This window comes from Nyctibius grandis, chromosome 2 (assembly GCF_013368605.1).
Source record: "Nyctibius grandis isolate bNycGra1 chromosome 2, bNycGra1.pri, whole genome shotgun sequence".
Taxonomy (NCBI): Eukaryota; Metazoa; Chordata; class Aves; order Nyctibiiformes; family Nyctibiidae; genus Nyctibius; species Nyctibius grandis.
The window spans coordinates 57,706,528-57,721,203 of NC_090659.1; the positions used below are offsets into that span (position 1 = coordinate 57,706,528).

The 14,676-nt window shown below is 37.5% G+C and overlaps 1 protein-coding gene across 2 annotated transcripts in view; it reads left to right on the forward strand.

Moving 5' to 3' along the window:
• Nucleotides 1–14,676, forward strand: part of TUBGCP3 (tubulin gamma complex component 3) — a 61,372-nt gene that overhangs the window by 22,433 nt on the left and 24,263 nt on the right. For both annotated transcript variants that reach the window (XM_068420321.1, XM_068420331.1), the window contains exons 6-9: nucleotides 2,904–3,076; nucleotides 5,614–5,732; nucleotides 8,962–9,087; nucleotides 12,859–12,927. In XM_068420321.1, coding sequence (XP_068276422.1) covers nucleotides 2,904–3,076; nucleotides 5,614–5,732; nucleotides 8,962–9,087; nucleotides 12,859–12,927 — 487 coding nt within the window. The remainder of the gene's footprint in view (nucleotides 1–2,903; nucleotides 3,077–5,613; nucleotides 5,733–8,961; nucleotides 9,088–12,858; nucleotides 12,928–14,676) is intronic.

The window sequence follows — 14,676 nt, forward strand, 5'->3', positions numbered from 1 at the left end:
CAGAAGATGTGGAGAAGTCCAAGGTACTCGGTTCTTTCTTTGCCTTGGTCTGTGCGGGTAAGACCAGCCCAGGACCCTGAGACCTTTGCAAAAATCTTCATTGCTCCTAATTTACCCCTGGCAGAGGATGATAAGGGCCCATGGGACCTGATGGGATGCATCCACAAGTGCTGAGGGACCTGGCCAATATCATTGCAAGGCCATTCTTTGTAATGTTTGAAACGTGGCAGCTGAGGGAGGTTCCTGAGGACTGGAAGAAATCAAATGTTGCTACTTTGTTCAAGAAGAAGGATCCAGGAAACTACAGGCTGGTTAGCCTCACCTCAACACTTGGGAAGGTGGTGGAGGAGCATCTAATCATGGAAAGCATTTCCAGACACATGAAGGACAAGAAGGGGACTAGGAGTAGTCAGCACAGACTTAAGAAAGACAGCACAGACAAGAAATGCTTGACCAATCTTACAGCCTTCTATGATGAGATAACTGGTGGACAAAGGGAGAGCAGTCAATGTTGTTTATTTCAACTTTGGTAAGACTTTTGACACTGTCTACCTCTAACATCGTTACTGACAGACTTTATAAAATACAGACTAGATAAGGTGACTGTGATGTGCACTGAAAACTGGCTGACGTGCTAGGCTCAAAGAATTGTGTCACTGATCATAAAGCCCAGTTGGAGCCTGGTCACTAATGGTGTAGCCCAGGAGCTGGATCCTATACATCTTCATCCTGCCTTATGGGATAGAGTCCACCCTCAGCTATTTTGCAGATGGTATGAAACTGGGAGGAGTGGTTGATAAAGCAGATGATTCAGTTGCTCTTCAGAGGGACTTCAATAGCTCCAGAAATGTGCTGACAGGAGCTTCCTGAACTCAACAAAGTCCTGGACCTGGGGAGGAATAACCCCATACTGCAATACATACTGGGGGCTGACTAGCTGCAAAGCAGCTTTGCAGAAAGGGCCATAGGGTTCCTGGTAGACACCAAGTTGAACATGAGTGTGCAATGTGTGGTAAAGAAGGCCAACAGCCTCCTGGGCTGCATTAGGAAGAGCATCACTAGGAGGCTGAGAGAGGTAAACCTTCCTGTCTGCTCAGTACTGGTGAGGACACATCTGAAATACTGGGTCCAGTTATGGTACCAAAAAAAAGACAGGCTGAAGAGAGTCTGGAGAAGGAACCACAAAACTAACTAAAGGGTTGGAGCATCTGACATATGAGCGGAGGCTGAGAGAGCTGGGACTGCTTAGCCTGGAAAAGAAAAGCTCAGGGAATCTTACCAATGTGGTTATACCTGACCAGGGCAGTAGAGAAGACTGAGCTAGACTTTTCTCAGTAGCGCCCAGGGAAAGAACAAGAGGTAATTGGCAAAACTTGTAAGACTGGGAATCCCAGTTAAACATAAGGGAAAAAAAGGTCTTTTGCAGTGAGATGGGGTGTGTTTGGGGGAATGTTGTGAAACACTGAAATGGGTTTCCTAGAGAGGTGGTGTAGTCTCTGTGGTTGCAAATATTCAAAACATGACTGAACAATGCACGAGGCAACCTTCTCTAGTTGACCCTGCTTTGAGCAGAAGGGTTGGAGGAGGTGATCTCCAGAGATCCCTTCCAACCTCAACCATTCTATAATCCTAATACAGTATAGAAAGGTATGCCACTAAGCTTATTTCGTGTATCTGCTTGCTTAAAAATACCGGCAGAACCTACCTTGTTCCTGACATATTCTTGGTCTGACCTGTTCAGACCTGTTCAATTTTATAGCAATTTCAGGGCTTTCTCTTTGGTCTTGTAGTCTGTGAGCTGGGCGACCCAAATTAGATCTTTCTGTGAGCTTCATTCCTCCTGAATTTCTATTTGTATGTGTTTCCCTTTGTTTCTAGAGTACATTCTTCTTGAAGTGTAATAGCCTAAATTCAGTGTTTTACTCTCGTTGAGGAGTTAAAAATGCTAAGCACAGCAGAGTTGCTCTGTCTGGCAGGCTGTGTTCCTGTTCACTAGCTACAATCATATAAATACAATGTGTGACAATCCATCAGTTACGATGTGGCGGCTGAGAGAAGAAAGGCATTCCTTGACTTTTTTTACATGGACATTTGTGTTGCAATCTTGTTCCATCTCTCCTTGCAACTGTGCTTTCACAGCTTTGTGAAATTATTTTATTTTTTTTTAAATATGTGTATATTTCCAGATGTTTATATTTAGTTGCAGAAGGGGGGGAATGATCAGCAGCAAAAATCCCTTGCAAAGATTTTCAACTTTATTTTTTTATCATCATGATACAGAAGTAATCAGAAAGTTAACTTCTAGTCAACATTTTTCACGTTTAAGGCTATTTTTGTGAGAAGAATTTACAAGTTTGAGACGGAGGGAAATTGGAGCTTGTCTAGATGCTCCCTCCTTGATCACATCTTCAGGCACTTGATACAAACTATCCCAAACAGTAGAGTAGCAGGAAAGTGAACTTTCTCCTCTTTCTCTAATTTCCTTTAGTTCTTTGGCATGTAACTACAGTTTGAAGTAATAACAAAACTTAAATATTTGTTGTTTGTTATGACTATTTATTATTATTATAGTTTACTTCACTTTTAATCCATTTCAGCATATCTACACAGTTCAGTGTGAACAAAGTCATTCTTTGATACGAGATCATATTTGTGAAATTCATACCTCCTGTCTTTTCTACAGTTTTTTTTGCAAATGTAGGCTTATAGGAAGCAATAAATTGCTTGTATGTTCTGCACCCTTTTTTAAGGCTCCTTTACAAAAAAATAAACCCCCACAAACAAAACATCCACAAAAAGACAAACTCGAGCTTGGGGCGTTTTTCAAAATTTGCATACCCCAAACCAGGTGAAGGGTATAGAATCAAAGTTTTTAAACGTGTTTTTTCCTTTTGTCCTTCTAGACAATCCTATCAAGCTCCAGGTGTTGGAGATTGCCTCCGTCAGCAACTAGGGTCACGTCTTGCATGGACTCTGACTGCAAGCCAGCCTTCTTTACAAAGCACTACCTCAAAAGGCTTTTCAAATGCTGTCTCCCGTGGTGTGCCAAGGTCAAGGCGAGAAGGAGATACAAGTGGTGAGCAAAGATGCATTTGTTAAAGATAACTTTTTACAATTGTTATCTATATCTTCCATTATTTTTTAAGGATTTTGAAATAGTTTTATAGCATTTTGAATTTTTTGAGGAGTATTTTGGTAGAATGTATTCAATAGAATGATAGAAGCAAATATGCAAGACTAGTATATTTGGCCACAATCTCTTTGGCTGGTTGTTAATTTATTTTTGCAATGATTGGTTTGATAATGTCTTCTTAAAAGACTGACTTCATTGCAGCGTTTGTCAGAATCAAGTGATTGTGGTTTGTGAGTAATGATCATGCTTTTGATGATCAGAAGATGCTACTGCTTTTAGAAAGTCAGAAAGAGAGCTCAAGGAATAGAACTTGTTGAAAGAGACTCATCCATTTGTGATTCTGTGTTTCAAAACTTGAAAATGTGTACTGGAATATAGAGCTCTTAAAACTATTTTTTCTTTAAATTAGCACACTGTTTACAGTGGTTGTATTTAGAGCAATTGACATACAGTGTTGTCAATAAAATAAAAAGTAGATAAATACTACGAATTTATTTCCTTGATTAAGTGGCTGTAAACTTGAAACTGATGCCTAGAGGATCTATTCTGAATTTACACAAGCGTAACTAAGGAGACATTGTTTAACAGATGATCTCTGTTTCAACCTGCTCTACTTTTACTGTAGAAGTGAGAGACTTTTCTGAATAAGAGAACTAATGGCAGATGTTGTCATCATACAGTGCTGTTACTTTCTAGCAAAGAAAGATAAGAGATCTGGTTTTTCATGTTGAGTTTTTTTTAATAACTCCTATATAAAGAAGTATGGGTAGTTAAAAGCTAAAATATAGCCTGTCTGCCAGCCCCTGCATCTTTATGAGTAACAGTGCACAAAACAACTGCTTACAGATCAGAGTTGTACTGGATATCTGATGGCCACATTTGGCATTTAGATCCTAATTAACAATACTGTTGATGTGCGAGAGGATGCACGTAGATAGATATAAAAAATATATTTATAAACATATATTAGTTTTATATACATGATAGATTTAATACATATAAATGTGGAAAAATATATAAAAATACATAAAATCTAGCACTGCCTCTTATTTTGTTGTATTAACTCCCTTAAAGAGCAGTACACACTTGTTTCATTCAGTCAGCCAGCAGCTGTGACTCTTGATTCTTATGTGGGATGGGTATAAGGACTGACAGTAGTCTTAAATGTAGTCACTTGGTGTAGAAATAGAAGTGCATTTAGAATATAAAAGGGTATTGTCAAGAAGATATATTTCTATGAATATGAATATGAAATTCTAACTAATTAAAAGGGGATTTTTTTCTAAAGTTAGTTTCTGTTAATTGGAGTTTTCTTATTGCTATGCTTGCACAGACAGTATAATCAGGAGCATTATATGGCTGATATTAATATCTGTTGTATTATTTACCAATTAAAAAAATGTGCACTTGAATCTTCCACCATTTCACTAAGAGTTCCTAAAAGGGACTAGCTGCTCTCATGCACATCTTAATATTAGGAGGGGAGTCTGAGTTTTAAACACCAGCTTGAGGTGATGGCTATTTTTGCCGAAATAAGAATAACATTTATTTGTGGTTGGTTTTGTTCTGGGAAAGTGGATTGTTGGGGAGGCAAACTGATGAGAGTAAGAGTGCTGTCACATTTGGGAGAAGCATGTTGTACCATCTCAATTTCTGGTACTCATTGTTGAAATTGTTTCATTCTTGGTATCTTAAATGAAGTTACAAAAGCAGATAGTGTTGTTTTGCCCATGAAAGCTGGGAGTAGTTGCAGTGGCTTGCACAGCACCTTTTTCAGTCTTCTGTTTCTTTTAAATCAATGAATATCCTAAATCTCAAACATAATCTAGCCTCTAACTAGAGATATGAGCCAGAAGCAAAATGTATGCTGCAATAGCAAAAGCTTTACTGAATCAAAGGTATATCTGTCTTCAGAAACAGTATTTACACTTTTCTGTTTGCCAGCTCCATAGCTGTTATACAGCTGGCAGTCTGGTTTTGATCATCTTTTCACTGAACAGTGGCATATGTGATTGAAAGCCAATTTTAAACAAGCAGCTCTTCCTTCTGGATTAAATCTGTTATTTTCCTAGCTGAATGTAGAAGAGATTATTCTGTGAGTCCCATTTAACAACTTCAGCTGTTTGTTTGAAGAAAGGTAAAGTTGTTATGATGCTTGCCTCAGAACTTATAGTGGTGATTGAATCAGAAAAGATAACAAATTTAAGAACTGGCTGGAGTGTTAGTTAAAATATAACACGTCCTGTGTCAATGAGCTGACCTGCTCTGAGAGGATCCCAGGTATCGGTAGAGGCAGGTAAAGGGAATTCTTGGCTTTCCTTAAGTCCTGTTAAGAGTACTTAACACATTTCTTTGCAGGTTATAAACACAGGCTTTCTCTTTTCTTTTTTTGGCTAGGCTTCTAAATAGCTTTTTGAAGTTGTAATCAAAACTGATCATCCCAATGAATCTAAACACTGGTTGTTTTCTTTTCTTTCTAGGCTCTGTTGAAATAACTGAAGCAAACCTTGTAAGAGATGTTTTGTATGTCTTCCAGGGAATAGATGGCAAAAACATCAAAATGTGCAATTCTGAAAATTGCTATAAAGTGGAGGGAAAGGTATTGTATGGTGACTTGTATTTCATATGTGAGCAGGGGTATGTAGGGAAAAAATAGCCATGAAAAATATGTAAAAAAAGTTAGATATTATCACAAGTCTTTACTCCCCACCCCCAGCTTTTTTTTTTTAATACAACAGAGTAGTTTCAACAGTACTAATTTAAAATTAATTGGGTAGATTTAGGTTCCCAGAAAGACTTCACAAGATGCGAATAGACTCCCAACTATTAAGTCAGTACAAAGACTCCTAAGTTATGGCTGAAGTTGAGGATTTTTGTCATCATTTTCCCTCCCCATTGTATAAGAATTAATACAAAGCACATGCAGGCATCTGACCACACTATTATTGGACTAAATTTAACAGCCCGAGATGTGGAATGGATGCTAGCCACTTAATGTTATGGGCTTGATTATATTTTACAAGTGATCAGGTGGGATTATGCAGATCACCCAAGAAAGGACTGGGGATAGAACTGAAGAGAGCGCTTTCAACTCCTGTTGTTGATAGAAAATCCAGCTGACAGGAATTTGAAGGAAAGTGTCAAATAGGGGGCAGAGAAATGGGAGAAGCCTGAGAGAGAGAGAGAGATCTGGCTTTAAGGTGAGATGTTAAGCATATTTGAAATATGGAAAAAAAAAAACCAAGGGGGAGATTGGGTCAGCTGAGCAAAGAACAAAGAAATGGCACTAGTTACTTTAGCATTTTCTCCTTATTCAGTATTTAGACCGTACTGCTTCACAGTTCAGATTCAGCTTGCTAAATGGTTTTTGTGTTCTTGTTCAAATGGAAAGACAGTGCTTCCAATTTTCACTTGTATTAAGAACTTTATACTATGACAATATGACATAGTCCTGAAATGGTGAGGAATTGATTTTTGGCCATTTCATGTGCCAAGAGCACAGCAGGCTTATTATCTTTATGATGATAACTGAACTAACTTCCTTTTCACTTTTTGCTGTTATTACGGAGAAGAAATGTATAGTTGTTCCCCCTGTAACTCTACAATGACGTTTAGGGCTGCTCAGTGGAAGGAAAAATGGAAAACTTACATCTTGTTAAATCAGTTAAATCTTGTTAATAAACAGATTCTTAAGGATGTCATCTTCTGCACCTGTAGATGCTGCAAAGTTTGTAATTCCTCAACACCTGCACTGAGTTAATTGTGTTCCATATGTAAGTTAGATTATATATGGCAAGGGAAAGGTAGCATAACAGATTTTTGTAAAAGAATGTGGAGGAAACTTAATCAGTGGTTGCAAAACTGCACTATGGGTTTCCTTAGTTTTCAGTGTAGTTTTCATATCAGATAGGCTTGTTTGAGGTGAAAACCTGTTTTAGTTTGAACTCCTAATTCTGTTAATACAGGGAGGTTGATTATTCAGATGGTTTGTGGTCAATAATGCCTTTTCCTGACAGCTTTGTGTCTTCAGTTATTTTTGTGAAGTCATTTGTCTTCCTGTCCTTCTTCCTTTTTGGCACTTGTACTGAGCTACTGGACTCAGTGAAGATTAAATCATTTGACTGACTGGAGCTGCAGATGGAACTTTTTCTGATGAACAAGGACCAAAATCATACCTCCTCTAGCTGTGTTGATGCACGTTAGGCAAAAAAGTAGTCAAAACATGTAGTTTTCCCTCAGCTGCACAAAGAAAATGTCATTGTACATGGTCTGTTTTTTCCAGAAAGAAACACACTTTCCAAGCTGTTATTCTTGCCGGAATGTTTTCTAATGTCAACATTAATATTGGGTCTGTTGCTGACATTCAGCACTAGCAGCTTCTGATTTGATCTAAGAGATAGAAATATAATAACACTAAGCCAATTTTACTTGTTCCTCATTTGATTCCAGCAGATGTGTATTGTACTTAATGCTCACCAAGCATTCTGCAGTTGCAAAATTCTGAATAGTTCTTATGTCATCTTTTTGGTTTTAGCTGCAGACAGAGTTTCTGTGTCCAGTCGTGCTTCTTGGGGCTAGAATTTATCCTGTAGAAGTTGCTCAAGAAGTTAAAGCTGTGCCTGTATATTTAAACAAGAAGGCTGGGGACTGAACTCTGGTCTTAGAACCGATTGCTACTGCCTGGTTCAAGCCCACACTGCTGTGGCTAACAAACACACTCGGTACCTGATTTTTATCTTGGAGAATGCCTGTACTGCTAACTAAAAGGCTTAATGAATGAGCTTGATTTCTAGTTCTTTGGCAATCTGTTTAGCTTGTTAATGCACTTCCTTGCTTTGGTTTGGACTGTTCCAGCTGTCTCTCCAAGTTAAAATTGTCTGTAGAGGTGGGATAGGCCCAACTGCTGTGGGCAAGAGTCAATCTCTGCCTCTTGGCCTAACAATCAGTCAGATTGATTGTTTTTCTTGGTCCAATAAAATTTTGAAAACTTGATGATGGTGTTCTTAGGTAATGTGACAAAATACGGTAGAAGCAAATCTCAAGTCGGAACAAGAGGAACAGTGTCTTACGCATTGGTAATTTAAAGAAAGAAATGTGCTGTTTCGTATGCAAATAGTAGTAGTAGTTAAATAGGGTGTTGGGACTAAGGCAGGCTTGCAGGGTGAAGTGAGATACCTGGTGTAACAAAAGTAGAAACAGACCAGAAGAGCTCAGAGGGGCACATGATTAAATAGCCTATAAAAGCTGTTACTGGTGGATCTGACTTAAACTTGGAATTTGGATTCTATAAGTTTTGATTCCTGGTACCTGGTCTGGCATTGGGTCATTTGTCTTCTGTTAAAGGTTTGTTTCACATGTAGTAGTAACTAATTATTTTCTCTAAATTTCTTCATTAGTTTCAGTCATTGGCTCCTCTTCTAGAGCTGTAATATTTTCAGTCTTGCTGATTATCAGGATAAGATGAAGTGTGATTCTACATCATAAAATTTCAGATTTCTTCCTCTTTTCTGAAGACGTTTTTGTTATTGCCATAATTGCCGAATGTAAAAAAGAGTGTGTGAATACTGTTACATTAAGATTTCCAAAAGGGAAGATCACAAAGTTGTCAGTAGTTCGTTGCTGCTGCTGCCTTTTCAACACTAATGTGTATAAATGTAATGCTAATTACATGGTTGCCTGCTTTTTTTTGCCCTATCTGTGCTATAGAATGTAAAATGATTGCTGAACTGTCTTGTTTTATGAGAAAGAGGGGCTTTTGTGAAGAAATGAGTATTGGCATGGTAGATTTGACTTAAAATTGCAAGTCATTGTTTCTGTTAACTTTGTAGGTGAGCTTGTCCAAATCTCTCAGAGATACTACAAGCAGACTTGCAGAGTTGGGATGGCTACATAATAAAATAAGAAAATACACAGACCAGAGGAGTTTGGATCGTGCATTTGGACTTGTCGGACAGGTAGGCCAGCTAAAAAACTCATTTTGCTACAGTATTTTGATCTTGTTTCCCTTAGAAACTACTGAGTAAAATGTAGTACTAGAATGATGTGTGAACTTTGGAGCTTGGATCGTTCATCCTTTGGTTTACTCCTTTTATGGGTTGCCAGTTTTGGTATAGGTCATAGTCTGAAGGCAAGGGAAAGGCATTTACTCTTGCTGGTTGTAAGAAGGAGTTGCCTCCGTCATTTGTAGCTGGAAAGTTACATGCATAGATTCCTTTTCTTAATCTCCTTTTTAAAAATTCTTATTTTTTTAAGTGCTCATGCATGTTTGTAAACAAAAGCATTGCTTAAATGGAATGGTGGCATCTCTGAGCTAATTAATCACCAGTTCAGTTGTTAGGGTGACCTATGCAGGAGACACTCTTGTCAGATAATGTTGATGTTCATGTGTTAATACTGCACTAACTTACATAAAATGCAAATACCCCATTATCTTCTGCCCTTTCTTTTGAATACAGCATCAAAAGAATGTCAATTTTTGTTTTTATAGGTTTCATCATCATGATTTGTAGTCTACAGTAACTTCACAGCTGCTGTAATACCCAAAACCACATTTACTGCTAAGGCATTCCCGTTTCCTCTCACTTGCTCCTTCTTTAAAACTGGATATTATCCCTTCTGACTCGACAGAAATGTTATCCTTGCCTCTAGCCATAACATCCTACCTAATCTACCAAGAAATTGAAGTGCTTCTCCCTTCAATCTAATTTTTCTTAAGAGGTCAGTAGAGACACTGTAGTGCTTCCTACTTTTCTAATGTTTTATTCTGTTCCCTTCTGTCTCTTATTCCTAGTAACCCATTTAGTTACATATAAATAATTATTTTTCTAGTGATCCAATGCTGATTTCCATGTTTTATATGGTAGTGCTACTGTATGCATTTTCTTCAGACTCTCCCCCTTATATCTGGGTGAAGTTTCTTATTCTTTATCTAGTAGCTTCCTGCTTATGCTTATTTGTACTGTCTCTGGCTTTAATCTTCAAGTTTATAGCAAGGGAAGAACTTTAATTCTTCAGTGAATTTAAATGTGCAATATCTTAGCTACCATATGCAGGTTTCGGATCCTGTGCAGAAGGCTGTGCAGTTAGTTAGCTGAATCTGCATAGCTCTAATGCTGTTAATTTTGCTTCAGGCAAGCACTTATATATATTTATAGGACATAAGTGTACAAATAAAAACATATATTCTACTCCTGCTATCAGTATCTGGGCAAAAAGAGTATGTACCATTGCTCTTCATGGCTTTTATAGCTGACAATTTCAGGTGCTTCACACTGTGCATTAAGAATTTAGCACAAGAATATGTGCATTCTAAAGCATCTTTTGCTTAATGTTTTAAAAGAATGCTTGCGTAAACCCCGTATTTAAATCACATGTAGGATAAGATGTCTGTCACCTCTTTTATTATGATTCTGGTGACTGTTTTTACCATGTAAAATGTCAGGTATTGGCAATTACTAGGAGTAGAGGTATAACAATATACTGTACTTTAACGTTATATTCTTCTACCTTTGCTGCTTAGTATCTTAAGTTCTACTTTGTCCTCAGAAGGCAAAAAGAATAATGAGCAATGAAATATAACTTGCCTTATATTTTGACATTTTACCCATTTAGAATCATAGAATGGTTTGGGTTGGAAGGGACCTTAAAGATCATCTAGTTCCAGCCCCCTGCCATGGGCAGGGACACCTTTCCGCTAGACTAGGTTGCTCAAAGCCTCATCCAGCCTGGCGTTAAACACTGCCAGGCAGGGGGCATCCACAACTTCTCTGAGCAACCTGTTCCAGTGTCTCACCACGGGATAGGACCCCTTGTCCTATCACTACATGCCCTTGTAAAAAGTCCCTCTCCAGCTTTCCTGTAGGCAAGTTGAGGTAGTGGGCATTTAAATTTTTTTTGTCTTCAACAAGCATTCTGTTTCCTTCCTGAATTCTCTTTTGCTGTAGACCAAATCAGAATTCAAGGATAATGTCCAGTTTTCCATAACGGTTTGGGAAACAAAAATCTGTAGTTTGTAATGCAGGAATTGGCACTGGATGTAAATTTTAACTTCTAAAGCTTCTCTGAAAAGTTGATGTCCAGTTAGATCCTAAATCCTTTTGGCTACTAAAGTCAGTGATTACTGTTCTCACTTTTTGAGTAAATATATAGTGCCTTTGAATGTTGTCTTGGAGATTCTACTCTGCCCTCTATCTTGGCAAGTGCTACTTTAATAATAGGTTCAAAAATGTACTGAAGAAGCAAGTGAGAAGAAATGAAAAGTGGGGTTACATGTAAGGGGATATTTTTTTACCCTTCAGTAGCCTCTGGAATAAAATGAATTTCAAATTTCTTTCTAGTTTATAACATTGAGTTGAAGAAAGGAACCCTCTTTCCTTATAAAGGATACAATGGCAAGATTAATGATTTTTTTTTTCTAGGCTTCTTAGCCTCTTAGCAGATAGGGCTCTTAGCAGGAAAGAAGATTTATTTTCTCCTTGTGCTTGTAGTAATGATTTCTCCCTTGTGCACACTCTAGTGAATAAATACTTTACTTTAAGCTCTCAGATTCTTCTTGTGTGAGGTTTTCCTTATTCTTTCCAAATTACTTTGACTGTGATGATTTTAAAAGGGGTTGAGGGGAAAGTCCTGGGGAATTTCCTATTAAAAAAAAGTCCGTTAAAATAAATATCAAAATCATTAGCTGAGAATTGGTTAAGAAATCAGTTCTGAACAATTTGTGTGTGTGCACGGAAGTAGTCTTCAAAAAAACAAACAAACAAAGATTAAAAAAAAAACAAAAACCAAAAACCAAAAAAGTGCTTAAAGTCCCAAATTAATGAGACATATTTTTGATTCTGTTTTAGAAAATGTGTTGCAGAAACTTTTTTAGTCTGTATGTTAGGTTAAGAACACTACAAAAACAAAGCAAAACCTCAGGACCCCCAGCCATGGAAACCTATCGTTTACTAAACAAGTATTCTTTCAGGAATTATTTTTAAAACCTACATTTATTTATTTATTTTTAAACAACGCAAAGTAGCTGTGCTTAGAATTGTTTTACAAAGAGGAATCTTTGCTTTAGTTCAGGCCTGTTAACTTCTGCACATTTTACAGATTTCTTGGGATATACATAGTGTTACTCATTTTTTCCATGTCAAGTGAAGAATCGTATACGACTGTCAACTGATAAAAGGCCAAAAATTTATAGTACTTGATCCAGCAGCATTTACTGGGAGGATTCTTTTATGAGCATTATGTTTTCTTGTTCATGTCATATAGTCTGTACTGTAAATATAATGATGGTTGCCTAACTTCTATGTTCTGTATTAGAGACCTTGCTGAAGTTGAAACTCTGTTACTTTACTACATACTGTATTTTACATAATTATTAAAGAAAATTTCTTCTGGGTCACATTATGATTTGCACATCCCTGTGGTAATTATTAATGTCTTTATTGAGATGATGCATCTATTTGGAGACTTATGCTTGTCATAGTTTAATCTGTTGTTAGAATTAAGACGGTAAGAAACAGAAAGTCACTTGAAAATGTGCATATATTCTTGGAAAAGGTCTGTACATCTGTTAGGGAAGCATTTGTATGTTGGCCAGTTTTCTAAGAGTTGGCTTTTGTGCTGAAACTTGTGGCGTGATTCATTTTAGCAAATTTCTAACTACCTTCACAGTTATTCTAGATTAAACCAAAAGGATTTTTCCTGATTTTTTTTTTCTCCTCTTTCTCTTACAGAGTTTTTGTGCAGCCTTACATCAGGAACTTAAAGAATACTACCGACTTCTTTCTGTTTTACATTCTCAGGTAAGTTAAGTGGTTCTTATTTAACTATCTTATTTTACTTTACGTTACCTGAATATCTCCTAAAAGGTGTACCTAGGTATCCCTTTAGAAAGGGAAGGATGTACAGCAGTTTCTGTTGACAGTGGACACAATTCTCTGTAACTTATACATTTCTTATTCTTTGGATGTATGTACCAATGGAAATTTTTCTCTTAGAAATTCCCTGTTATTTGTTGTATTACATAAGCAAGGAATATAATGTGTATTTCTAAGCTTCTGTCCCTTTTTTGCATCATTTTTGTCGGTTTCATCTTGCGTGGTATCTTTAATTCAAATCCTGAACAGCATGACACATCTTTGAAGGGAGAAAAAAAATCTTTCTGTATTTCAAGAAATTCATGGTTCAGCAGCTAGTAACAACAATTTCAACTTTTTGTTCTGTGTGGGGCAGTTTGTGCATTTTCCTTGTCCCTTCCGTTGTATTGAGAGAGTAAGATGTTTCAGTGTTTTATTATTTTTCTTTGATGTGTAGACCAACTCAGTGCTGATAATCTTGCAGTTTGTTCACAAATATTTATAGGTATGTGCACCTAGATGCTAGCTCTAAAATAAGAATTAAACTTTTTTTTTTTTCTTCTGCTTACTTTTTTATGTGGGACTTTCAAGGAGGTCATTATTTGTAATTGAGAAAAATTTGTTCTGAGAAAGTTAAATTAAAATGCCATTTAAGATTCTGATTTAAAAAAATATGTAGTTTAAGTCATAGGCTTCTGTAAGCATTTTCAAAGCATCTATTCCTTTTGACTCACTTGCAGTTCTTTAACATACCTGTCTTTGGAATGCCTGTCATGCATACTTTTTGCTTCTTTTTCCTGGTTACTCTTCAGTTACTCTTTTTGTAATTATTTCCTGCTCTGTCCAAAATACGTTTGCAGTCTTGGTTTGCTGGAGCTTTGATTTATTCTAACTTCTAAAACTTCTTGATCTTGAAAATATGTATGACTTCTTTGAAATGCAGGTTCTTCTACCCTTCCTGCTCCACTAAACCTTTAAAAGAAGAGATTAATCTGGTGGAAGTGGAAGCATGTAAGGGGAAAACGAAAGGAAAGTTCTGGCATCACTTATTTTCAAACTGCATTTGCCTTTGTGGTGGGTTGACCCTGGCCAGCAGCCACTCAGCCTCCCACTCACCCCTGTCTCTTGGGGAATGGGGAGAAAATAGAAGGAAGGCAAAAAGAGAAGTCCATCAAGTTAGTGACAGTTTAATAGAGAAAGCAAAAGCTGTGCGTGCAAGCAAAGCAAAGTAAAGAATTCATTCACTACTTCCCATCAGCGGGCACATGTCCAGCCACTTCCTGGCAAGCAGAACCTCAGCACACTTAGCGCTTGCTTGGGAAGACAAACTCCATCACCACCAGTGACCCCCTTCCTCCTCCATTCCTTGAGCTTTCCTTTCTGAGAACAGCTTTTTGTTCTCCATGTGTTTGGAAATGGTTTCCAGGATTAGTTGCTCTGTCAGCATCTCAGGGAATGAGGTGAGTCTCACTAGTATGTAGTTTTATGGATCCTCCTTCTTGAAGAGTGGAGTGACATTTGCTTTCTCCCAGTCGTCAGGAACCACCTCTGATTGCTATGATGTTGCAAAGATAATCGAGAGTGGCCTTGCAGTGGCACTGACCAGCTCCCTCAGCACTCATCAGTGCATCCCATCAGGTCTCATAGACTTCGGTATATCCAGTTTGTTTAATGTTTCCTAACCTGATCCTTCTC